The sequence below is a fragment of the Hetaerina americana genome, unplaced genomic scaffold (genome assembly GCF_022747635.1).
Source record: "Hetaerina americana unplaced genomic scaffold, ioHetAmer1.1.p SCAF_2, whole genome shotgun sequence".
In the NCBI taxonomy this organism is placed as follows: domain Eukaryota; kingdom Metazoa; phylum Arthropoda; class Insecta; order Odonata; family Calopterygidae; genus Hetaerina; species Hetaerina americana.
In genome coordinates, this window is record NW_027286763.1 from 26,309,984 (window position 1) to 26,337,778 (window position 27,795).

The 27,795-nt window shown below is 38.4% G+C and overlaps 2 protein-coding genes across 4 annotated transcripts in view; one reads left to right on the plus strand and one right to left on the minus strand.

Moving 5' to 3' along the window:
- Positions 1 to 17: 17 nt before the first annotated feature.
- On the minus strand, positions 18 to 25,097 carry LOC139687636 (loricrin-like). The gene is made up of 10 exons (XM_071584877.1): positions 24,845 to 25,097; positions 24,268 to 24,467; positions 22,686 to 22,897; positions 22,170 to 22,313; positions 21,791 to 22,026; positions 15,474 to 15,726; positions 3,915 to 4,418; positions 2,762 to 2,932; positions 93 to 174; positions 18 to 33 (listed from the first exon to the last, which is right to left on the minus strand). The coding sequence occupies exons 1-10, from the start codon at positions 24,995 to 24,997 to the stop codon at positions 18 to 20; spliced, it is 1,971 nt and encodes a 656-aa protein (XP_071440978.1). The 5' UTR covers positions 24,998 to 25,097.
- Positions 25,098 to 25,201: 104 nt separating this feature from the next.
- Positions 25,202 to 27,795, plus strand: part of LOC139687425 (mitogen-activated protein kinase kinase kinase 10-like) — a 579,116-nt gene continuing 576,522 nt past the window's right edge. For all 3 annotated transcript variants that reach the window (XM_071584559.1, XM_071584561.1, XM_071584560.1), the window contains exon 1: positions 25,202 to 26,400. In XM_071584559.1, coding sequence (XP_071440660.1) covers positions 25,554 to 26,400 — 847 coding nt within the window. In that variant the 5' untranslated portion in view covers positions 25,202 to 25,553. The remainder of the gene's footprint in view (positions 26,401 to 27,795) is intronic.

Genomic DNA, 27,795 nt, shown 5'->3' on the forward strand with positions numbered 1-27,795 from the left:
TTGTGCTCTCCAGCTTACTACCGCCCTCGCCCCCTGCCGCCCTCCTCTCCCGCATGGGCACCCTGCGCCTGTGCCCTCCCTCTGATGCTGACTTCCTCGACAGGCAGCAACCCCCTCGGAGGCTCCCAGCCACACCCTCCTCCACCTTCCTCTCCTCCGAGGGGCGGTCCCCACCTGCCAGAGGAGACAAGCATACATTATTAGAGGAGAGCAAATGTGGCAGGCATCGACTCTTGATAGCATGATCAAGCCACGCACCTCACCAGCAAACAAGTGAACACATTAAAACTCCACATTATGCATAACTTGATAACACTAAACAGAATTAGTTTCATCCCTTCCAGGTTTATCTTACACTTTATAATACCTTTAACACTTGGATTTGAATTATTGAGAGCAAAGCAAGTAATAACTAAGCCAAAGGGCATTGCAGAATTTAAAAAGTTCAATTCTTTACAAGCTGGTGATTGGCAAGCATAATACACCGACATTTCCAGATGGGTGGCAAATATAAATTTAATGATTGATCACCAATTAAAGGTTTAAAAAGAATAGCTCAAGGTGTGGAATAGCATATGAGTGCATCAACTGATATACAGTGAAATCTCAAATGAATTGACCCTGCTATCACTCAATTCTAAGAGTTATGTAATCAATTTACAATTCAGACAGGGAGGAGAAAATTAGGCTTTAACAGATGGAATGAAGGAAGGAAAAATATGTGGAGTTCAAAAATGACACATTGCAGGATGCTAGGTGGAGCATGTGTTAGGGGAGGCTTTGAAGCATGGCACTGAGCTCACTTGGAGAGCATGACACAGGGGCAGTTTTTTTGAGACCAAATAAAAAACTAACAATAGTCAACACTATACCATTAATAATCATTCATTTCCGTGAATGATGTAAGAAACGCCATCAAAACAACGAGTATGCCTTCCTTAACAAAAATCCATAAAATTAGCGCCTATTCCTTGTATCAACTCTTAAAGTCATGGAGTACGAGATACCTTCAGCATAGATAGCAATCATAAATTATCTGTGAGCTGGTTATTATCAATTATGGATGTGTTAAACACAGGTGTGCAAAGCAGAGATCTGCTAATTAAATGAAATCAGAATTAAATATTACAATTCTCCATTTACAAATAACTATCAGATCTAATCATATACAATCTTTACCATCAAGGAACATAATTAATTAGCTACTTATTGCCCATTTATGGTGACATACTTTTTACGGAAGAGCTGGTTATTGAATAATTAGCTTGCATTATTATTTGGTATGATACTAAATTTGACAAACCAGTCCATCTCATTTTTCTTTAAAAATAAAATTTTAAATCAATGTTCAGTGACCAATACAGTCAATTTCCCAGTGATATAAACTGCGGGACAATTCACATTTTATTCGAGGCCCTGAAAATGACAGTACACATTATTATGTCAAGAGGCCAACAGAAATCCATTAAATGTAGTCTCAAAATCCCACAAGGACACTTGGAGCTCTGAATGCAAAAACAGCCATCTATCGAAACAATTGAAGATTGCCATTCTCTGGTGTGACAACATTCTTCAAAAAAATTTTTAAAAGCCATTGGTAAACTATACAAGTAAAATATCATGATACAGCATTTGTATGCATAGATTTTAACTGTACAAATGATTCCTTAGGGAAACTGCAAAAACATTTCCACTAATGCTTGCTTCGACTCACAGGACCAACATAAAACTTGTTTTATGAAATATGTGGAGATAAACAAGAAATGTGAGCTGCTTGCATTAGTCATTCAACATTTCACCACAATGGCTAAATGAAGGGTCTGTTCCTGATTGAACATCTCCTAATTCTTAAATATAACATATGACTTGCTTTCTATTCCATGACAGTCAATAATTAATTGTGATATTTCTAAAAAATGGGAGGAAGAATCACTGAAATGCTGGTAAGGCCAATTCCTGGCTTCACTGCTTAGGCAGCATGAGTAAAGGAATATGTAGTACAGTCATATCATCTGCAGATTTCCAAAGTAGGTACACGAATTTACAAAACATTTCCTTGCACTGCACCAATGCACTCAATGCCACTATTTTATATGCATACTAATGAATTACTTATGTAGTAAATCCATTCTAATCACCATTCACGTGATCCCCAATATATTGAAGGAATAAACCATCCCATATCTTCTTGAGAAATTACCCAATAATTTGCCTCACTTTCCACATTGGATATTATGCATCAAAATAACACCATCATTCATGTATTCTATATTATGCAAACAGGAAAATTTGCATACAGTATGTTACCTAAATTAAAATTGACATCTTTTTGGATATGATTCAACTCCCCAGAATTTTTGAATGAATTGCTTTCCGATAAAAAATGACAATGCTTTGCCATTCCAAATGCACATGAATATTATGGTAAATATTATAGCGATATGAGAAAGGATAATTCACAGAATCTCTAAGGGTCAGTAGATTATTTAATTAACAAAACGATAACACACGTGTGATCCGAGGAAGGCAAATAACAAAATTCATCCAACTTAAAATCATGCATGAGAACACAAAGTTACCACAGGATTCAAATAATTAGTAAGTCTACCAATTTGCATTTGGCATTTCCTTTATTTTAATATTTTTATAGTAAGCAGCGACTACTCACCTTCAGGCTCAATCTCAATTCCAAGCGAATAACTAGGAGCATCTAAATCGGGAGGAGGAGAATGACAGCAACTGGAAGCCACATTTGCCATACCTATGCCAATTGCCCTGCCACTCCCACAACTGGACTCGCTACTACACGCCGACCCACGCCTCACCAGCTTGCCACAGTCACCAATGAGGTCGCATGGCTCCTCCAGGGCCCCCTCACTCTTTGAAATGCACTCGCCACCTTCCCCACCCCCTTCGCAGACACCCACTTTATCTGAAATGAATCCAAACACACGCTTTGAGCCAAGGTATAAGAGTTCGCTCTCTTCTTCTCTCTGCTTAATAAATCTTTTTTGTGGATAGAACTATACTACAGTAATGCACCAATTAAACAATAATGACAATTCTTCAAATTTATTCATTGCTAAACAATATTTAAGAATTCATACTACACTCACAATCATTTTGTTAAGGGGTCTGGTTGCCGACTGCTTCCTGCTTTTACATACACTTATAAAATAAGTCTCTTTTACAGAGGGAGGATAGGACTGGCAAGCAAGCCTCAATGCTACAGATCAAGTACTTCGGAAAGATAATATGAGGATCAACATGGAGAAAACTAAAATTCTTGTGGGAGGTAGAGATATATCACAATTCAAGGAGTGAAACTAGATGAAGTGGAATCCTTCATCTTCCTGGGCAGAAGTATAACTTTGGCTGGAAAAAGTTCGACCAACATCAAGTCAAGAATAGTTCAAGCTAAGAATTTTTTGGCATTCTCTGATGAATCTTAAATGGGTGTTATCATAGAGCAAACAGCTATAGAGAGTGTTTGTGCCATGCTATTGAAGGGAAACACTTTTTTAAAGCTGTTCCATTTGATGGTGCTCTGTCACTAGTATGAAATATGTCATTGCTCCTTTTGACTGCCTAGAGGATTAGGGGAGTTTGAGGAGCATCCCTAGATAGCAGAAAGTTTTGGTGAGAGGTTCCTCTAACTTATCTCAAGGATGTCGGCCTTGAGTTAAGCTAATGAGAGGGGAGGATGATTGAGAGTAGGGAAGGCATTGTGGGCAATTAGTGTTCATGTTCTTTTGCCTCAAAACTTTCCAATTGCAGAGCACTCACTTTTGATATGACCTCCATGAGGGCACACATCATAAAACCTCACCTGTCCTACACAAGGGAAGGTGAGAGAGGGGGCTGATTGGGAACTCCTACAGAAGACATGCAAACACATGCAAACACAATCATACCTGGACTGTTCACAGTGGCTTGGCTACCCGTTCCACCTTTCCTTGAAGCCCAGAACTTCTTCATCTTCAACTTCTGGCATTCCTCGGCTGTGGCTCCAGGCCACTGGCCCTCAGTATTCCTCAGGAGCAAGGGAGACCTGCTCCCACTGGCCCCATTTGCCCCCTCCACCTCTCCACCCTCTCCTCCCCCCCGATCTCCCCCAACCTCCTCCTCCTCACTCTCATGAACACAGAACACTTCGGTGGCATCGCCATCCACAGAGTGACGCATGACGGTGGACTCACTGCCATATGATGAGAGGTTTCCATTGTTGCCCACCTTCCGACAACCACTGGCATGGCTGCGGTCTCCCGTGAGGGGCGACTGGGAGCAGGCACCACCCGTCGACATGGGGTGAGCACCACTGCCTGACGATGACCCACCGGAGAGGGAGAGGCCAGTCTCCAACGCACTGCGGATTCTCCTCACCTGCCTTGAGTTCTGCTGCTTCCAATAGATTAAGCCTGCATGGGTAACATAAAAATTACTTATATCAAAGTTGAGTAATCCAGGAGAGGCAGTCAATAATTATTAATGCAACGGTGGTGCACACAGACTGGAAAACTAAAGGGCTGAAAACTATAGCGGGCCATCTGTAATTAACATGTACTTAACCCTACTCAATGCAGAAGAAATTTCGGACAGTCAACAACCCATAGCCACCAGAACTGATGTATTTCCTGAATGCTTTAGTCTTGAGTACATTATTTTGGAATGTAAATGGACTATGCACTGTTTCACATTGATTTCACTGCTTCATGCACCAGTTTTGTTTCCATCCAGTACAGTTCCTTTCTAATTTTTCCTATTTTTGGATTTCCTACACAATATGTGATTTTTGACATTTTGTGAGAGCATATGGAATATATTTGATCACAGAAAGACTATTACAGTGTTTTCTTCACAAAAATGGACACTGCAGATTTTTAAACATTTTCCCAAAATTGCATTTATTTTCATCCTTCTTTGCCTCTCTTGACAATGTTTCACTGGTGAAGCTCATGCATTAGAGTGCATACTCATGCATATCTGAAACAATCCCATTTTATATCATCAATCATAGGATAAGTTTTTTCATGAATAGAGTACCAAAAAACATTTTTAGTTTTATTTGATGATATTACAACAATATACGAGGGTCATCCGGAAAGTAGTACCCGTTCGTGCCGCATGAAGTGCTGACGACGCGAGTAGCCGCTGGACGAGGTCAGATAGCTTCAGTGGCTTGTCTGCCTTCTCTGAGCCAAGTTGCGTGACGCTAGCATTGCCTGTGTTGTTTCTGTGATTGTTTACAATGTTTAAAAAAATTGAGAACGCCGCCAGTTGTGAAGTGAGGGCAGTGATTAAATTCCTCAATGCAAGAAACGTTCGCCCATGTGATATTCATCGCCAATTAAAGGAGGTGTATGGAGACAATGTAATGGACGAGTCGTCTGTTCGGCGGTGGTGTCGCAACTTCAACATGGGGAGGGGGAACACACACGACGATGAGCGTTCGGGGAGACCGTCTGTCATTACAGACCAACTGGTGAGCTCAGTTGACGAATTCGTGAGGAACGATCGGCGCGTCACAATTGATGACATCTGTGAGCATTTTCCCAATGTTTCTCGAACAATTGTTCATGAAATTGTTAAACACCATCTGCATTATGCAAAAATTTGTGCAAGATGGGTCCCTCGCGTATCTCAATGAGCTGGCGGCGAAGGACTATGCAGCAGGAATACAGAAACTTGTCACACGTTATGACAAATGCCTTAATTTGCTTGGAGATTATGTTGAGAAGTAGTTTAAAGTATCCTCTTTCAAATAAAATTTTTTATGTTTGTTAATATTTACTTTTGTGTCTTTATTTCACGAACGGGTACTACTTTCCGGATGACCGTCGAATATCATATTTCTTACCACGTGAACCAAATGGACAAGGCATGGTTTACTCAAGCAGACAAGGTCAGTAACTCTTATGGTAGATTGCTAGATTTAGTCTTAACCAATGTTAAATGTGACACGTTAATTGTTAATGAATGTGATGCAGTGATATCTCAAGATAATTTCATCTACCATTTTTGATACAAAATTAAGAAGCTATATGCAAACAGTAATATAGATAATGTATACATAAGGATTCAATATCCAGTCATTATTCCTTCAATTTCCAAAGAGGGGACTACGTCCACCTTTAGTTATACTACTGCATTAAGACAAAGACTGGAGTATATTGGAGAGTTTACATGAGGTTAATTATGCCATTCTATTTTATAAACATACACACGAGGCAATTAATTAGTGAATTTTTATGTGCAAGAATAGTTTACATAACTACCCACCTTGGTAGTTAACTGATTTGATTAAGTTTATAAAAAAGAAACCACGACATTTAAGACATTATGAAAACAGTGTATCTCAATAACACTAGTACCAATACTATTTTACACAAATCTCTGCAAAAGAAAGCTTCTAACTCCACTATAACTACTATAATAAAAGTTTAGAACCAAATTGAAGCACCAAGAGAATTAATTCCTTTTGGGAATTCATAAAAGAATAAGAAATTGGATTCACATATTTATGATGCCATGTAAAATGAAATCATTGAATAAATTGACTCAATAGATTGCATCTGGACTTGGGGAGTTATTTCCAATCAGTATATAAAACTCAGCCCAAAGTACAGTGCTCCTTTCCTCAAAATTGAAATTGCTGATCTGAAGATTGCATTAATATAGTGACTATTGTGACAGAAACTATTGTAAAAAATACCATAACGAGATTCAAACTTTAAAAAACTCCAGGATATGATGACATACCTACATATACAGTGTAAGTTTTTTGTGACATATTCCTATACTCTTAAATATTACTCTCAAATATTAAAAATAATTCTCACAAAAATTGAAAATGTCTCAAAAATGCCATGATTATAAAAGTAGCAAAAAGGGAAATCTTAAAAATTATAGACAAACATGTTCATCCATATTGAGTGTATTCTCTCCAGTTTTTAGTTCACTATATTATAAGCATATTTTATCGCAAGCAGAGGGCTCTAAATGTGAAGTTTAGAATGGAATCACATATGAAAGATCAAGAATATCAAACCTGATTAATTTTACAGAAAATGTGTATGAAACTGTGTGACCAAAGGCATATTGATTTCATATACATGGATTTTTAAACAGTTTTTGATAAAGTTGACCATTGTATTCTGTTTGATAAATGAACAAAGATTGTTTTTCAGATAATATTTTGACATTTATGTAATCTTGCCACCAAAATAGAAAACATTATGTTGTACTTAAAGGTTGTACATCTGAAATGTTTCCAGCCATTGCTGGTGTACTACAAGGATCTAAACTTGGACCATTGTTGTTCCTATTATTTATAAACAATTTCCCAGAACATATAATGCACTTCAGTTGTTTAATGTATGCTGATGATATTAAGATATATAGAAGTGAAATAAAACAGAATGGCATACTGCTTCAGGAGGGAGTCGAAAATTTATTTTTAAGGGGAAAAAAGAACCACTAAAAGTTAAATGTCAGCATGTGTTATACTAACGAAAATTTATCCTTTACACATCATATTGAAAAATTAGTGACATCTGTTTACTGGACATTGGGCATCACAATGAGATGTACATCTGATTGTCAGATTATTACAGCAATGCTAATGCTGCATAATGCTTAATTGAGACTAAACTTGAATATGGAGCTATTGTATGGGTACTCTATTCAAAGAAATGTAGAGCTTGTCAGTAAGGATCCAAAAATATTTCTTAGAGTTCTTTCCATAAGAGAGTATAAAGTATATTCAATGCACAAAAATAAAAAAAAAACACATCAAAGCCTGCCAAACATTTATGGACTTGTAGCACAAAATAAAAGAAGAAAGGGCTATAGGTTATAAATGAAATAATAAATTATGGAAAAGGAAATGCAATTCTCCATAGTTAAGATTTTTATGTACCCAAATTTAAACAAAGGCTTCCAAAAACTCATTTCATTCCATTTCAAAAACCCAAATATTATTGCAACTCACCACTTCCACAGTTCTTTTAAGATAAATAATCTAACCGTTTCACACCTTTTGGTACTTTCTCGCAAAAATTCTGCTAAATTCACTGGTGTATGGTCAGAAATAGATAAAATAATGCAAAACTGCATGAACGAGCATGTATGTATGACAAACTTAAAACTATTTTTTGTATGTTAATTAGAACTACATTAAATTAAATAAATAGAAAACCACAGGTTCTGGGAGAACAGGAATTCGGTGATTGTATATAATTTTTATTTATTTCATGATATACACATATTCCAACGTGAAACAATCAAATGTAAAGTTGTTGCTTCACCTGTGTTTCTGAGACATGGTTTTAGTTTTGCAGAGTAATAAGCAAAAAAATAAGTCATGTACAAATCATTGACAATTCTCAAAATTTGCTAGGAAAAGTATAAATCTCGAGGAAACACAAAAGTGATGCAGTGGTTTGATAACTAACGGCATCTGACTGAAATTTATACCTAAATTTACCAACATTAAGTTTGAACAAATAAAGAAAATTAGAAGTTAAGTTTCACCTGACACAGATAACTGTAAACAAAACTCATGTTCACATAATTTACTACTAGAAAAAAATTAGAAAAACTTCTTGTTTCCTGGACAGATTCAAAGCATTTGAATGATGTGACTTAATTAAGCAGCCACTTTTGCCAAAGCTTTAATTGAGAAAATACTTATTATGGTACTAGTTATTTGTATATATAGTGCTTTTAATCATGATGACAATAATAATAATTGCAAATATCACAACAAAAATCTTTCCAAAGCTTTAAAATGGAATAAGTTTAATTTCTATTACTTTAACTGATGAATTACCAAGACCCGCAACTTTACCTCCTGTACGCTAAAATGCTCTCATTTACACAAAGTTGCATAGCACCAAGACTTTGGACACATAACTTGCCTTGCATCCCTTGCCAGGCATGACTGTACTGCAACATTGACATGCTGTATATCGCAAAATGGGAATGTTCCCAAAGAGTAAGCTAATGGACGCCACTGGAAAACTAGTGTAAGAATTGAAAAAGAAAAGAATCTGACAAAATTGAAGTTATATGTTACTGAATTGTAAATAAGAATCATTATATTTTTGGTAGTTTCTGGTGTAAATTTTTGAAGTGATGAGAATTCTCAGAAGTAACAGACAGCCCTTTTCCACTGTATTTATTTAATATCTACATGTTTGACCTCAGATGAGGCACCTTCTGGCAACATTCGGAAACAAGCATCTCAATACATAGGAGGTATGGACAGGAGATGAGGGTTGTTTTGAGGAGCAGGAGGGAGAAGAGTACTCGACCTAGTGAAAGTGATGTGTGAGGTCAGTGTTTACAGGCGAAAGACACACTACATCACCCCAGTAAAAGGCAATCGATCATTGGGGAGGTGTATAGTGGAGGGTCAACTTGCAGCCCTTTAAAACATTTACAATCCTCTAATAGGGAACACGATACTTAAGAAAAATTAAAGCATTTGGCGATAAAAGAGATTATTCCTTCTCTGCCTAAAGAAATTTCTACTTTAAGATGGCATTCACTTCTTTCCGTCAGTAACGTTTCCTGTAAACTTACCAACATCCAACCAAAACCACTTACGGCAGCCTTTTACTCTACCATTATCCTTGAAAATTTCTTGTTCAACTGGGAAGATAAAGTGGGCTCATGTATGAAATATGGTCTGCCTAAACTGATGTGTGGGGGCTGTGTGCCACATAGGCCGAAGTGGAAGAATTGTTTGACGTGCTTCAAGGAACATGTAGGGGTGCTTTAAAAATATAGATCTTAAATCACTGTATGCCAAACATTTATTGGACAATTGTCATTAAACACCATCCTAATATGTCGACCTTCCCACATGCACTCTTGCAATGGTTGCCTTCTTCTGGGGAGAAGGGGTCTTCCATTTTTCCTAATCCTTCCTTGTCAAATGACCTTACCCCACCCACCACATTCCATATGCCCTGTGCTTGGCCTTCTTCTCCCTTTGCCCAACTTCCCCTCAAAACACCCTTCCTCTCCTGCCCTTGCTTTTTACATATCGAGGTGCTGATTTCAGAAAATTGCCTGGGGCTGCCTCATTAAGGTGAAACTGACTAAATTTATTTAAATAAATAGAATGGAAAAGCAAGATGTCCATTATTTCTTGGACTAATTTTGTTTGGTTAGTTATAGTTTAGTTCAAAACAATTACACAGTTTACACAAAGAATTTCAGCTACTCTTACTGCTATAACATTATGAAAATTTGTAAAGCTATCAAATGCAATTCTCACATCTGAAAGCAATGAAACACTAAAAGATGTACTCAACTGATATTAGTATTTAATTAATAATTATGACTATGAAATCATTTGATTTAGGATATTATACTTCCAATGCTAATCAACAGTTCCCTCACCCGGTCTTTCTTAAATGCTCGTGGCGGGTTGCCGTGCTTTGCAGCTGTACGTCCCAGTTTCACTCTCAGACAATACTCGCTGCTACAATGCCACCCATTTCAAACACAATGGACAAAAGGATGATCATTTCTATGACCATGCTGAGTTGAAGTCAATGTTGGAAACAATAAATAATACCATGGCAAGTTTCCAAGAAGAGCATGAAACTGCAAAGAAGGACGGCTCTGAAGAAAAGAAGTTGAAAATAACATTGCTCGAGGAAAGATTCATCAAATTCCAAAATGCAATCAACAGAGACCTACAGCATCTCTCTGAAAGTTTGAGGCATATTGAAGACCACATCTCCAAGTCCTATTACCACCTCAATGATCTTGAATAGTACTTGAGAAAAAATTGCCTCCTTCCACATGGGATCAAAGAAGAAAAAAGGGAAAACTGTTGGCGGGTAGCTGCAGGTTTCTCCGCTGCTAAATTAAAGATAAGTGTGAACCCCATGTCTCTTGACCCAGGTCAAAGAATAGGTCCATTTAAGGAATCAAACAAACATCCTCGACCCATCATAGTCAAATTTATTTCATATCAAGACTGAGATCAAGTTTGGGGGGGCAAAAAGAAACCTAAAAGAGAGTGGATTTCTCATAACAGAGTCACTCACAGCTGCCAGGAAGCATCTACTACTTGCCGCCAAAGATCTCACCAGGCCAAAGAATTTATGGCCCCAAGATGGGAGGATGACTATCTTAAAACCTAATGGCTCTAGGATTTTTGTCTCAAATAAAGGAGGCATGCAGCAGGCGAGCATTGATTATAACTCTCGCAATATTTCATCAAGGAGCGGACACCACTAGCCCAGTGGGTGAATTGCCTTCCTTGCCTACCACAAGTAGTTTTGACCAACTGCTCACAGATAGCATTAAATAATTTAACACAGTGATTTGTGACCTACCAGAGCTCTCTTTACTCCCACAAAAACATTACTCACTAATAGTGCCTTACCACGCTGCACTTTTACTTATCTGTGCCTCTTGCTGCTTGAAATTCCTGCCTTCCATGCTTTGTGCATCTACCTTCTTGTCCCTTGCTATCTGGCAGTTGCTCCCGATCTGCCTTCTTTGATTCTGTGCTCGTGACTTCCCACCCCGTCCTACTCCTGCATCTCTAACCTTCTATATCCTGCGCTCCTGTTGCTCCTGGATCCAGCTCAACTGATCTACATTGTGAAGTCATTTAGTGAAAAGTGATTTAGGGTCAGTGCCCAGGCTTTTTCCGTAGTTGTCATTAAAAGTGCCTCCCTTTTAAATAGTGTATTCTGTTCTTTTCTCCATTTGTATAGTCATCCTGTAGTGCTGTGTTTTGTGTGTGTGCCGACCCCGGTGGCGGCAGGGTAACGTCCTCGGCTGCCATTCCAAGGGTCGTGGGTTCGATTCCCGCCTGGGTGAGTTTCCCTCTACCTAGGGCTTCGGTGTTTGTAAATGTGACCATTGTTATCGTTGTTAATAGTTTGATGTAAAGGCCAAAATGTGCTGTTTTCGGACTAATACTGAATAAATAAATAAATAAAAGTAATTCAATGAAAAATGATTTAATGTCAGTGCCTTGTGCTTTTCCCATATCTCACTAATAGTGCTTTCCTTTTCAATATAGTTTAGAGGATTTTTATTTATTTGCTTCCTTGAATTGTTTAGTCTTACTGTAGAGCTGTGCTTAGCACCTATCCCATCTATGCTGATTAATAGTGCCTCTCAGTTCCTTAGCGCTTTATTGAACGATCTCGTAGACTACCTTAATAATTACAGTGTATCACTATTAACTTATCAATGCTTCTAATCCTGTCAATATTCAGATATGACCAAGTAATTTTTTTTTCTTTCCTGTTACCCTTCTGCTAATGTTAATTTTGATAGCTTAGCTATTTCCAGTATTACCTAAGAAGTATGACGAACCACTCTTTTGGTTCCCAGGTCCCTAAAAACACTACCTCCCAGTCATCACCCGTAAACCATTACCCCTTCCCAAATTCCCAACCTCATCATCACATACACACCATCTTACCCCCACGGCAGGACACCCACGGCAATACCCCCATACCCTCACCGAAGGACGCCCTCCCACTCCTTCCCACTCACCACACCTTGACCCCCACAAGCAACATCGCTACTCTTCGCCCTTCATGAAGGATTGAATTCCTAAAAAATAACCTGGAGTCACCACATTTTACCCAACTACCCACAAAATACTGGTGCTGATTTCAGCACACTTTTTCGTCCCTAAACCCTTTTGCACCAGAATTCTTTCCTAAAGGCCATTACAGATCCTTAAACCCTCTCACACCAGAATTTGCCTCTTTCCAACTTGAAGGTAAAAATACGTCTCAAAATCTTTCCTCTTCAACCATTGATCTCTGTGAATGATACATACCTTCAAGCATATTCTGCAAAAATCAATTAATCTTATGAGACATTTTAAGATCTCACCCTCGTTCTTCTCAAATACTTTACCTCTACGCCCAATGTCTCTCTGCATACCTTGATGAATTATGCCAACTTCTCCCTGACAATGACGTTCATACAATTTCCATCACTGAGACTTGGCTTAACCCTCATATGTCTACCATGTCTGTCGATATTCCTGGATACAACTTCTATCAACATGATTGTATCGGTAACGGCGGTGGAGGCGTAGGTGTCTACGTGAGAGAAGATCTCTCATTCAAAACAACATAAAAAGTTGCTCCATTTACTGCAAAAGACCTGAGTTTGCATTCTTTGAGATAACATTCAACCAAGAAAGTTCTTTAAGGCATCGTTTACGGCCCACCCGAAGTGGGCTATTTTTCCGACTTGGAAGAAGCCTTATCTACCCACATTCCAAACTATGACCATGTTATCATTACTAGTGACTTCAATGCCAACTTTCTTTCCTCAAGTTATGACTCTTTAAGTAATTAATAACTCTATGTCATACCTTAGCCTTTGCATACCTCCCCTAGAACCTACCCATCATAAATTTCCATCTTCCAAATGGCTTGATACAATAATTACCACCAACCCTGACAAAATCACAACATAAGGGCAACTTTCTGTCCAAGGAATATTCATGCATGATGTGTTACTTTTAACATACTCAGTTAGATGTCCTTAAATTTAAGCAGAAATTTATTCTTACTCATGATTTCAAGTCCATAGACGACAAAGACCTAGTATTCAATGCTGCTACCATTCAATGGCAGTCTATAGAATTCATCGACGACATAGATAAATAAGTAGAACAATTTAATACTTTAATATTCAATTTACTATTTAATACTTAAATGACCCAGGAGACAAACATGCACCATTAAGAAAAATCAGGCTCAAAATCATGCTCCCCATGGATAACAGATGAAATAAAAGCCTCAATGTGCTGGCATGATGCAGCCTATAACCTATTTAAAAAGCATAAAAATTAAATTTATTCAGTATGTCCAAAAAAACTGCGTAACTAAACTAAGCAAGTCATCAGAAATCCCAAATTCAGATATACCTTCCAAATATCTAAAGAGCCCCCATCACAAAAGCTTGAAGCACCTTGGTGTCGGCAAAACAAAAAATCCACACTCCCCGCCTGCTGACATTTCTCCAGCCGATCTTAACTGTTTATTCAGAACCCCGCCAATGGAAATTGATCATAATGCAAACAATTCATTCTTACACAATTTGTATAATTCTGGACCAACTCCAGTTTCTGCTGCAAGCTAATTCAAAATTTCTCCTGTTACACAAATGCAAGTCCTGCAGGAACTTAAAAAAATCAAGTCCTCCTCGGATGGAGCTGATGGAATTTCAGCTATTCTGATACAGAAATTACTTCCCAATGTGCTTCAGGTTATAACCCCTATCTTTGATTGGGTTATCCTAGCTGGAACATATCCCTCCCTCTGGAAATGTGCCCTTGTCCGTCCCATCCCAAAAAATCTGCATACTAACATCAACAAATACAGACCAATCAGCATTTTGCCTCCTTTATCAAAAGCATTTGAGAGACTCATACATGAACAAATCTCAAAGTTTCTCAATGAAAATGACTTATTTGATCCTCTACAATCAGGCTTTTGCTCCTCTTACAGCATAGCTACCGCTCTCCTTGAAATAACAGATGACATCTGACTATCCATGGATCATAAAGAGATGAAAATAATGACTCTCCTAGACTTTATGAAAGCCTTTGACTCTATTGACAAAGATATTTCCTTAGCATAACTTCAAATCCTGAATTTTTCTTCCTTGTCTTTACAATGGTTTGGCTCATACTTAAGTAACCAATTTCAAAGAGTCATCACACCTAAGTCATCCTCTAACTGGCTTGAAATACACAGGGATGTTCCACAAGGATCCAGTCTAAGACCCTTATGTTTTTTCCTGCATTAAAATGATACTAGTAACAGTATTTCCAATTGCAATCATCACCTTTACACCAATGATTTACAACTATATCACCATTCCCGCCTTCACGACCTACCTAGAATAATTAATGAAATTAATTCTGATATCACTGCTATGTTGTAATGGGGTGTAAAAAAATTACTGGAAATAAACCCTATCGAAAGTCAGTCCATTATCATCAGATATCATTAACTGCATTCTAAATCAAGTATCGATGAATTCCCACCACTAACATTGCAAGGATCTATCATACCATGCCAAAAAACAGTAAATAATTTAGGTGTCAGCATTAATGAAACGTTATCTTGGACTGATCATGGAATTGCTATTTGCAGAAAAATAAACTCATTCCTACATTCAACGAAAAGGTTAAAGTAAATTATTCACCCTCCTTAAAGATGCTTCTTGTATCCTCTCTTCTCATGCCCTATTTTGATTAATGTGATGTGGTTTACCAAGACCTTTCAGGCGAACTGAAAACCAAACTCCAGAGGACCCATAATTCCTGTGTACTGTTCACATATGCCTCATTGACGGAGGTCAAAGGCTGTTTACAGACACAACGCTCAACAGTTCAAAGAGATACCTTTTCTGAACAGACAACTGCCAAATTTTCAGCAGTTACCAGACCTCCCACCTACCTTTGTGTGAGGATGGCCCACCGCGTGCCTCCCCCTCCAGCATGTGTCCCAGCTCGAGGGAGCCAGTGCCCTTGATGGATGCCGTGGGTGGGGGTGGTGTGGCACTCCCTGACAGGCTGCCCCCACCCCCTGCACCTGCCAGGTTCGACAGGTTCGAATAGCGCCTGCCCCCACCACCCACCCCACCTCCTCCAGTGGTGCTTCCACTGCCACGGTCCCACGTTGTCCCAACAGAGCCACCAAGCCCTGACTCCTGGAAGGGAGAGGAGGAGAGTGTGAGAAGAAGGGATGAGAGAGAACCTGTACAACTGCCCATACTGCACAGAGCCAGTGCTCATGCTCTTGTATATCAGAGTGCACCATTCAGGACAAATGAAAATAGGAGCACTAAAATTCTGATGAGCCACAAAATCTCTAGGGATGCACTCAATCATAATTGATCATTCAGTTTTAGTACCAGCCATTTACTTCTTCATTCACTTCACACCATAAATTGAATTTAATGAAATTTGAACACATTGTGAAGTACCCATTGTATTTTCTACCAGATTTAGGATTAGAAAATATTTTCTGAAACTCGTGACTCAGTAAAGATTTTGACTCAAATGCCAAAATGGGTTTTGGGGTCAATGAGGTTATTAACCCCATTATGGGTTAACAAGCCCATCATCTCTTTCTGCTATACCTACAAGTGACAAGTTCTCTTCACTGGAATGAATTGATGACCTTGGATGATTGTGCCAGGCAAAGAGAAGGAGATGTATTTAAGAAAGAGATCAGTCCTTCGTGGACAACTTCCATTTATAGAATAGGAAATTTAATGAAACAGAAGATTTCAAAGCCTTGATGTCCATCAAAACCACAGTTTCTGAGAAACACATTATTTCCAAGGAAGACTACAGACGCGTAGTCAATGTCATGGATAGAAATAAATATGTGAAGAAGTGCAAAGAATTCATCTCCAAAAACCAAACAATGGTTTTAACAGAGGACCCCACACCTGAGTATCAGAAGATGTGTGTTGCTTTAATCAACTTACTGGTCATGATAATAAATCTTTATGAGAAACATAAGCTCCGAACTACATTAACATTACCTACAAACGAAGCCATTAGTGCCCAGATTTTTTGGTCAACCAAAATTCCAAAGAATAGTGTGCCCATTCAGCCATCTGTCTCCATTGTTTCAGCCCCAAACCACCATTAGACTACAAAGCTAAACACATTATTCAGACATCATTTGAAGGTTTTCCCAAGGTAGAGAATCAAAAAATCGTACAATCAAGTGGAAATACTCTCAAAGGAAGTATTTTTTTAATCTCCACAAGTGCACAATGGTATCATTTAATGTCACCAATTTATTCCCCACGGCCCCAGATCGGATGATCTAAACTTAGTCAAAATTACCTCGTTTAGGGGTAATTTAAAGGTGCCAGCACAAATGATAAGCGAAATACGCTCGGCATTAAAAATGTGCATAGAACAAGTGTGAACAAAAAAGTTGTGTGTTCAATATTAAATTGCACCAACAGTAGGATGGCTAGGCCATGAACTCTCCACTTTTTCCACCTTAAATAATGCCAATATAAAGGGATCCTTTATGAAATATAAAGTCAAATGTTGTCCTTTTTTCTTTGTCTTGTGATATAATCATGGATACACTCATTTTAAAAAAAATAGATGTTTTCTTGAACATACACACATACATGATATATGTACAACCATGTTACGGGTAAGATTTCAAGTTCATTTTCAGGGTTAAGGTCAACCAACAATGTTATGATACACACTTAAAAATACTTTAGGTTCAAGAGGGAGAAAAAACAAATGATACTAAATCTTTGAAAAAGTATTGCATTCCAGAAGCAACTGAATATTATGGCAAAGGCATTTATATTAGTAAAAATATACTTATTTAATCAGGGAGGCATACAGAGGACCTTCAAAAGGAAGATTTTAAAGACTACAAAAACCATGTTTATGACTGTTTAATGGAAATGAAGTGAAGACTTTCCCATCAGTGGAGGCAATATGACAGTGAAAGCTTTTATGAAGTGCCAAGCAAATATAAGATCTCACACAGTGACTTCAAGGCAAGTCACAATTGGTATAGAAGGATAATGTAATGAAAGGGCCTAACTCCTTGACGCTACACTTCCCTGGCTGAATGCCTTCGCTGTGATTATGCTGAGAAATCAATTACATGCTAGAGGTGTGTTATAACCTAATGTAAAAAGAATGGCTACCTTACTGCACAGATGGGATATACTGACTTCACCCATACTCCAGTTTGTTACGATATGCCATCAATTATCACCATTAACACCAAAGGTGCTCAATCATTGTTGATTGAAACCACAGTAAATAAGAAAACTAGGACTACCATAATACTTGCAGTTAGAGCTGATGTGTGCAAACTGACTCCTTTTCAAGCCCCAAAAATAGAACTAAAGGAAAAGCTACCATTACCATTAAAGAGGAGATATTTTGCAAGTAGGAAAAAAGGTTGATGAATGAAGGATTCATGTTAGATTGGCTGTTGTAGTGGTGGTAGGAACATAGTCTGGGATAGGTGCTTGGGTGCATCATAACATCAGAGAGGAATGCTCGCACTCAAGGCATTCAAGGGTCACCTTACAAAAAATGCAAAGAAGAGAATGGCTGAAATGGGTATGGGCCTAGATATTATTTCCAGAGGAATGATATTACAATGGCAAGCGTTAGATGTTATGATTAATAAGTCATGAGAAAGGAATATTATAAGTGGCCAATGGTAAAAAATCACGAATTTTCTTCATCGGTAAAAATAAAGAAACTGCGCTCACTCGTAACAGGGTAGTGCCTCAAGAACAGTCCGCAATTAAATCACCACCAAGTGTGTTGTCCATGGATTTAGGAAATGTTGTACATCCAACAGGATATGTGGTAGATAAGACAGTGTTTTTGGGGATAATAGAGTGACAGCAATGACTCAAATGCTATTTCAATTTTGGGAGATAGGGAAACAGAAGAGATAGGAGACTATGATTTAACATGGGTAGTTTTTCATGAGTACCTCTAAAAGATTTTTTTAATTATAGCTTTAAAATTTGTTTTCAGGGCTTGAAAAAGGTTAGAATATTTACTGCTTGCATCATTAATGATATGAGAGAAAATTTTAATTATTAAGAGAAGAAATTAAATGGGTTTTCCCTCTTCTTAAAATTCTCTTTAAATACATGGGGTCATACTATATTTGGGGGTTACATTATATTTGGACTGATAAGCCACATGCTCGTTGGGATATTTGACATGCATAATGTCAATATTCCAAATTCTGCTCCATTTTAAAACACCGAGTCCTTCAGAAATGAGCAAAAGACTATCATATGAATTGGGTCAATGCAAGAGATAAGAACCAATTTAACTAATACTGGCAACTAGCAGATTCAATAGTTATCACAATGGCTTGTAACTGAATTGAAATTATCCATTAATGTTAACACTTGGGCAACCTAGGTAGGCATAAAAGTCTAATCATTTTTATAACTATTGTCAGTGGCAAACATTATTGAAACAATAATTTTATTCCATCATAACCAAGAGCCAAATGGCGACAAAGGGCCTCCTAAAATTGAATCTTGTGGAATCAATGACAGAGGCATAGAGCAAGGAATTTAGGAAAGACTCATCAACTTTTTGAAATGGAACGTGATATTGTACTGTGCAAAAACATGGTTATAGAAGCAAAATGTTAAGCATAGATTATGGAGGCCTTTCAAATGTGGGTATGAAGGATGGAAAAGGAGAAATAGACAGAAAAGAAAACAAATTAGGAAGTGCTGGGTAAGATGGGGAGGAGAGAGGATTGTTGGGACAAATCTAAAGGGGGCAGGAAAGATGAACACAGAGCGGTTTGATTGGCAATGGGATATTGATATCTATGATAGAGGGGAGAAAGTTAGTGTGGAAGTAGTAGGAATATAATAAGACTTGTTTTGATAGAATGATGGGAGAAAGGAAGTAGGTGGATTTGAATAGTGGCTTATTGCAGTGTGGGATGTCAGGTTATGTTCTGTTAGGAGATCCAAGGACATAATTGCTGCAAGTAGCCTTTCCCGGACTTCTCCGAAGCACTATACTTAGCCACAATATTGTTAACAGTTGATCTGAGATACCAGAAGAATCGTGCTATTTCGAAATATAACGCCCAGCATGAACACTTTCAATAATAGCGGCTCTTCGACTGTACTCCACACTTGTAAGTAGCATCTCCGCCATTTTGAGGTTAAAACTGTTTACTAGATGCCTATAGCTTTCAAGAATGCCTATCATTACCTCCAGTGGAACTACGATATGGCGGGAAATTCAAATTGAAAAATTGTCCGGATTCAAGCGCCATACCCTGTACATGTACAAGCATGAAATGTGGTTTTCAGACAACAGATGGTGCAAAAATACAGTTAGTGGTATAAAGATTTGACACTTATGCCATTTTGTTGAGCTATCAACAAGTGTTAGATGTCCATGAGTGATAAATTGAAAAAGTGTTTGGTTGCTATGTTCAATATGTTGAAATTTATACCAAACAAAGAGCATTTGCGGACAGATTAATTTTTTGTTTTCATTTGAAGAAAACTGCTGCTGAATCATGCAGATTACTTTGAGAAGCTTAGGGTGAACATGCTCTGATGCAAGATATGGGTGGCCTATGGTTTTGGCATTACAGAAGTGGTGACTTCGATGTTGCAGACAAGGAACACAGAACACAGCCAAAAAGGTATGGAGATGTGGAATTGCAAGCATTGTTGGACAAAGATGATTCACAAACACAAAAAAACTCACCGAGCAATTGAGCATTAGTCAACAAGCTGTTTCCAATCACGTACAAGAGATGGGAAAGATTCAGAAGACCAGTAGATAGGTACCACATGAGTTGAACAACAGGCAATAGAGGGGCAAAAAACACATGTGAAATTTTCCTTCCACAATGCAAAAGGAAGTCGTTCTTTCACTGTATAGTTACTAGGGATAAAAAGTGGATTTATTTTGAGAATTCCAAATTCAAAAAATCAAGGAGAGACCCAGGTACACCATCCACATCGACCGCAAGACCAAATCACTTTGGCAGAACGGCGATGCTCTGTGATTAGTAGGACCAGAAGGGTGTAGTCTATCATGACCTTTTAAAGCCTGGTGAATCAGTTAATACTGAACGCTACCAACAACAATTGTTTGATTTTAACTGTTTGCTGCTTGAAAAAAAGACCAGAATACCAAAAGAGGAAAAACATGGTCACTTTTCTTCATGGAAATGCTCTATCACATACAGAAAAACCGGTATGCGACAAGTTGGGTGCAGTCAGCTGGGAAGTTCTACCTCAAGAGGCTTACCAGACTTGGCTCCTTCTGATTACCACTTGCTTGCCTTAATGGGTCACAAACTTGCTGAGCAGCGCTTTGGTTTATAAGAAGATGTGAAACAAATGGCTTGAAGAATGGTTTGCGGCAAAAGGGAAATATTTTTACTGCTGTGACACCCACAAACTGACCGAAAGATGAGAAAAATGTCTAACTAGCAATGGAACAACCTTTGAATAAAGCTCTTTTTATCATTCTTCCAATTTTTTTGGAAAAAATCCGCATTTCATACTTCTACACCTATCAACATTGTAATGTGAGATACAACAATTTGCAATGGATGTTCAATCAAGAGCATCATAAAAAAACTTGTATACTAATAATATACACGGGGCAAAAATTTAATATTTGCACAATTTAAAAAAAGTGAAGATTAAACTGATACTGAGTATTGGCATATAAATACGACGAGACCATCCTCTAGCATAAAGTTACTGCACTAATGAAACTTTTATACCACGCAAGTTCATTCACATGCACGGAAGAAACTAGTTCTTGATTAATTAAATAATTACAATTTATTCCTACATGCAGGTTTGGATGCTCACATAACAGAACACCACTATGTGAAACATTCTGAACTCCAGGAAGACATTAACACTAATGAGAATTGTTCTGGTCATATGGCTGAAAGCACTACACATCATCACCACCAAATACCTTGGAACAACATACCACCAGAAAACTGTGTTACTTCGATTATTCACCAATACAAGCATTGTTAATGCTTGATCAATTTATACCATACACACACAAAAGTATTCTGCTTAGGGTTGAAATTATTTTTGAAATCTAAAGTAGATTTCAACATACCACGAGGGAAGTTAGCAGTACGTACAACCGTCAGAGTCTTGTCAAAACAATATAATGGAAAGGTTCAAAATAATGAGAGGACATAAAAATGATAGCATTTCTTACCGAGCTTACAACAGAATGTAGAGATGGGCGGCCTTCTGGGTTTTGTGACTGCCCAATGGAGACATTGCGATCCTCTTGCGAATCAGAAGACCCCTGCCTTGAAGTAGATGGGACTTTACGGATGCTGGGAGTTCTCCGTCTCCCATTGCCATTGGATGCACTTTCACCACGACCACTTGATTCTTCAGCAATCGAAACAGCTACACCACTACGATGATGACGTTTATTTCTACATTCTGTTTAAGATAGAAAACACACAAAACGCATCACGCATCTTGCAAGAACTCTGATAATAAATATTTATTAAAAAAAATAAACTGCAGTTTTAATTTTCCAACTTTCTAATGCTATAAAAAAAAATAAGACTGAGGATAAAAACCTTGCAGTTTAGTTCGATATGATTCCCCTTCAACTTGTGCACACTGCTCGGCTCGATGAACACTGACTTTCTCAATTACTGGTTTCAAAGTTACCTCTTCACTGCTTTCAGAACTATTTTTACGGTGAACATCTACTTTGAGGTCTGCAAATAAAATTTTTAATTAATTAATAAAATGTAACAATAAATTCTAGATAAAAGCAACACATTACTACAGGAAATAAATTCTAAATGATTACAAGTAGTAACACTTATGTGCAAACTAATTAATCATATCAAAGGAAGTGTCAGGAAACAGAATATGAAAAATTATAGATTATGCATTAAGAAAAATGCAGTCTTGTCCCACAGCCAATAATTTCACAAAATATGTTCCACACTTCCTGTTAAAAGTTTATTATTTCCAAATTGGGTAGATTTGCATAACAACATAATCTTAAATTATTCACAAATTTTTATTTTTATTCACATATAAATATTTTATCATATATTTTATGCTTTATCACTCATACATACCTATTATGCTACTAGCAGTTTTGAAAACAGCTTCATCCTCCACTGCTGACTGAGTTGCTCTATTAATACCAACATACTCTGACGAACCAATACTATCGCCATCTGTACAAGCATGAGGTTCCACATATGATGCTCGTGAACTGCAACCCATTGGTGGAGTTTCACTCTGATGCTTGGTATTCAAAACCTGCAGTTCAATACCTTCTTCTTCCCTAGAAAGTAAGTATGCCCATTAATAAATTATCATAAGCTAAAACCTAAAGCCAAACACAAATTCTAAAATAAAGAACCTAAAACATAAAGGACTTGGAGAAAGCCTTCCACAATGTGAAATGGCACAAGGTGTTTGGATTGCTGGAAAACTTGGAATAGATTACCACGACAGAAGAATAATCTATCAGCTATACAAGAAGCAAGTAGCCACAATGCAAATGAGAGGTGGAAGCCATATAGAGGCTAAAATTAACAAAGGACTTAGACAAGGATAGAACCTCTCACCTGCATTGTTCAACATGTACCTGGAGGAGGCAATAAGAGAAGCACAAGGCATCAGATTAAATGAAATTAGGGTCAATGGAGAAGAGATAAACATGCTATGCTTCGCCAACAATATTGCAATGATGAGCAGAAAACCACGAAGATCTTTGAAGGTCACTTAACATATTGGATCAAGTTCTACAAAGATACAACATGAACATAAATAAGACAAAGACTAAAATCCTAGTATGTGGAAGAGAGAGGTGGAATACAGTAGCCACACTGAAAGGACAAAAATTAGAGTAAGTGGATTTCTTCACCTATATCGGAAGTACCATCACACGGGATGGTAGAAGTACTACGGACATCAAGCAAGGAATAGCTCAAGCTAAGAGAGCATTCACAATAAAAAGATAACTGTGTTCCAAGACCATAGAACTAAAGATGAGGAAACGATATGTGAAAGCTTTCATTTGGAGCGTGGCACACTACGGATCAAAAGCATGGACCATCGGCAAAGTAGAACAGAAAAGACCAGAAGCCTTCGAAACCTGGTGCTGGTGGTGGATACTTAAGATCAAATGGACGGATAAAATATATAATGAAGAAGTATACAGAAGAATAGACGAAGAACGGACCTTATGAAACACCATAGAGAAAAGAAGAATCAGATGGATTGGCCACACCCTGAGGCACAACGGATATAGAGGGAAAAGTCCCAAGAGGAAGGCCAAGGGATAAATACATGGAACAAATAAAGAAGAAAGTACATTGCAAAAAATACCAGGAAGTAAGACAATTAGCATCAGATAGGGTAGGAGGGCTGGAGTCAACTAATCTCAAGATAGAACGACCAATGATGATGAAGTTAAAACCAAAATCTGTGAAGCACCCATGAATAAGCAGAGAAGTAACAAAGATTTCCACTTTGCAAAGAAAGCCTTACCCTCAAAGCGCATATCAATCTATATTTGCATCCACACTTTCCTTAACTTTTAAAACACGATATAATAGGAAACATGAATTTTGCAATAGTTAAAATTTGGAGGTTGGATGAGGACATAAAGTAAGGATAGCTTTCAACTACAAAAGAATTTTTCCATACCATTTTTGCTTAACTCTTTGTGGTTGCTGCTGCTGCCTCCTCCTTTCACTCTCTGGTCGGTCATCGTCATCTGACTCCTGAATGCATTCTGAAGTATCGTACATATGATGTAGGCGATAATTGGCAGCCTTTATGGTGACGAACACCACAGCTACCGTCGTTATGTATGTTAGCCATACAAAAAGCGATGGAGGGAAGTACTGAAATATTGAAACAAAAGATGTAACAAGCGATGATTAAATACTACAGTCACATTAAATTCGTCTCATTAAGGTGACTAACAACCTCATGTTTCATTGTCAAATTTGCCTGTTGGTCATGGCTCATTTTTAGTAAATAAAGTCGACGTAAACCTATACGCCCTGGATTCTGGCAACATGTTTACAATGAATATGATTGGGGTATGTTATATCTAAAAAATATCATGAAATCCATAAAAAAACTGGCCTTTACCCAAAACAATGGTGCCCTTAGCCATATAGGTTGTATTTCGTAAGCAAAACATATACTTAAAATATTGTCACATCATCTCAAGACAATTACTTGAATTAAATAAGCCAAAGAATACTGTACTCACCAAATAGATTGTGAAAGGTAAGCATAGGAGAAATAGCCAAATGTACAAATGAAATGTGTTGCAGAATATTTCTTGGTGGGGGTCATAAAACCAGCCGCCCGTTAGCGATGCCCAGACACCCTGGCGTAAAATTTCAAGCGTTTGTGATCCCATGCTTAAGTGTTCTCATTTTGGTGTGCATTACACACTCTTCCTTCCAATGACAAGAGGAAAACTTAAAATATTAGTATCATGCGCTGATACAATCAATGTCTTCCAGGGCAGCCATCTTGAAAGTTGTTTAGTCACGTGACTTTCTAACAGCCAGTCAAAGCCTTCGTCACACCCTGTTTTGATCAGAAGACCAAAACATGGCGGATGGCAGTGACAGGTTAGAATGAGCGCTCCTAAAAATTGTGCTATTTCTAAGGATATTTCGAAGAACAACGGTTGATGTGCACATGTTTGAAGCTGCTTTGTTGTGAAGTGGTGTTTCTTGATCAGTGCTTTTTGTGAGTGGCTATGATACGGGAATGTAGGCCATGAGAAGTGGGTTAGTCCGTGATTTGATTGTTTCGGTGCCCAGAGGGAGCTCTCTGAACAGCAAGTGTCATAATCGTGACCACCTGGCTTTTACGACAGCTTTGTCGCCGGTTACTGGCGAAGGAGCATCACCATCCAAGTGTTGGATTCCAACGAGAGGGTCCCCAGTCTATACCAGACGCAACGAATGCCTCCACTATTGACGTCCATGGAACACAGCAAGTCGGCTTTCGGGAACAGCAATGGCCGAGATGAAGTGTGCAGCAACGACAACAGTCGCACTGCCTCGCCAACCCCGAACACGACGAGCACGGCGCAACAGACTAGCAACAACAGCAGCCCCGTCAGGAATCATAACAATAAGGCGAGTGGTCGAACCAATACCAGCAACCTGTCCTTGTGGACGGCGCTGTACGACTATGAGGCGCAGGGAGAGGATGAGCTCAGCCTCCGTCGTGGAGAGATCGTGGAAGTGCTGTCCAAGGATTCCAAGATCTCGGGAGATGAAGGGTGGTGGACGGGGAAGATTGGGGACAAAGTTGGTATTTTTCCAGCCAATTTCGTTACTCAGGAAGATCACATTTTCAACCACGTGTCGGGAGTTATAGGTGATGTGCAGCCCGTAGAAATTGACTTCTCCGAGCTGGACCTCGGAGAAGTAATTGGTGTTGGAGGTTTCGGAAAAGTATACAGGGGCTTTTGGAGGGGTCAGGAAGTTGCGGTCAAGGCTGCTCGGCAAGATCCTGATGAGGATATCAGTGTCACTATGGAAAATGTGCGACAAGAGGCAAAGCTGTTTTGGTTACTTAAGCACGAAAATATCGTTAGTTTGGAAGGAGTTTGCTTACAAATACCGAATTTGTGCTTGGTGATGGAGTATGCTCGTGGTGGGTCTTTGAACCGTGTGCTTGCTGGTCGCAAAATTAGACCAGACGTGTTGGTGGACTGGGCTATCCAAATCGCCAGAGGGATGAACTACCTTCACAATGGAGCACCTATATCACTTATCCATCGGGATCTCAAGTCATCTAATGGTGAGAGCTCGTCGTATTATTTTTAAATTATATCTGTTCCCGACCCAGAGTACATTGGTAGGGACTAATATGCTTCTTCAGAATGTTTTCTTATTATTTACCAATGTTTAGAATGAATGGTATCATTCACTGAATTGACCCGTGATTGCGGCTAAACAGTTGGTATTTTATTATGTCCATAGTTATATACCTCTAGGGAGTAATTAGGGTTATAATTTTAGGTACTTGAGAAGGTATTTTTGTACAAGAATATGCATTTGTTGTGGTCGCCGAAGGGTACGTGTTTATTACAAGTAATATTAACCAAAATTAGTACTAGCGTCATTATAAATGTATAGGTCGGGTGCACGCGGCTATTATGTTAATTTTACTGATTTTATATAATTTTGGAGACTTCTATTTTCCGTGATGATTTCCAATTAAGAAGAATTCCTATTAGCTTAAATTTTGAAAGCTGATACCTAATGCATTTACTGAAATGAATCAAGAATGAACCTGATAGGCAAACAATATTGCCATATTAATGATTTTAATGTTGAATAGTAACTTCATGATAGAAATTCGGCCGCACACTATAATCCACGCATTCCTTAGTTTCATATGTAATACGTCATTGCATATGAAAGAAAGGAATGATTGGACTGTTTAGTAGGTAGTGACACTAGGAGGTTTTTAAGTGAAGATTTTCACAAATGCTTTTGATTCTATTGAAAATTCGCTGTTAATGTTGATAATAGTTAGTTTTCACCCATTATCAAGGACTTGCCTAGTCAATGGAACATTTCATTCCAATTGAGGGCAAAATACTTCCGATGAGATCTATAATGCAAACGGATTAAAATTTGAGTTAATTAGATTCTACGAAATGTTTGCCCTCGTGAGGCATGTTGCGATTACGCTTCTCTTATGACCAAACGTCCGCTTTGCGGTATGTACCCTAAGCACAAAGAAAAACTCTGTTTATGGGTCGCAAGAGAAGCTTCCACGGCTTTAGCCAAACTTATCAGCTAGAGATAGATATGTCCTCTTCCATTCACCATGCTGAGCACGTCAATAGGCACCGATGGCCGTCGTAGTAGTAACTCATCTAAGTAGGAATAGAAGAGTTATTTTTGGAATGAAATCCTTAAAAACAGACGAGTGTAGCGATTCTTCCCCGGTACTTCCCTTCATTGGCACTGACCACTAATTGGTTAATTCATTGCGGCGATATGGTGTTCGCTTTTGGTTAACTTAAAAATGTTTGGGTTGTGATGTGAATTTGCCCTGGACAGCCACCAGCGAGTGTAGTAGCCTCGTCCCCACAATTCACTTCTCTCCGAAGCAGTATTATGGTTTTAATTTGCGAGGGAACCTTCGTCGGCTTGCACCGTGCTGCCCCCTCTCGCCGCGGCC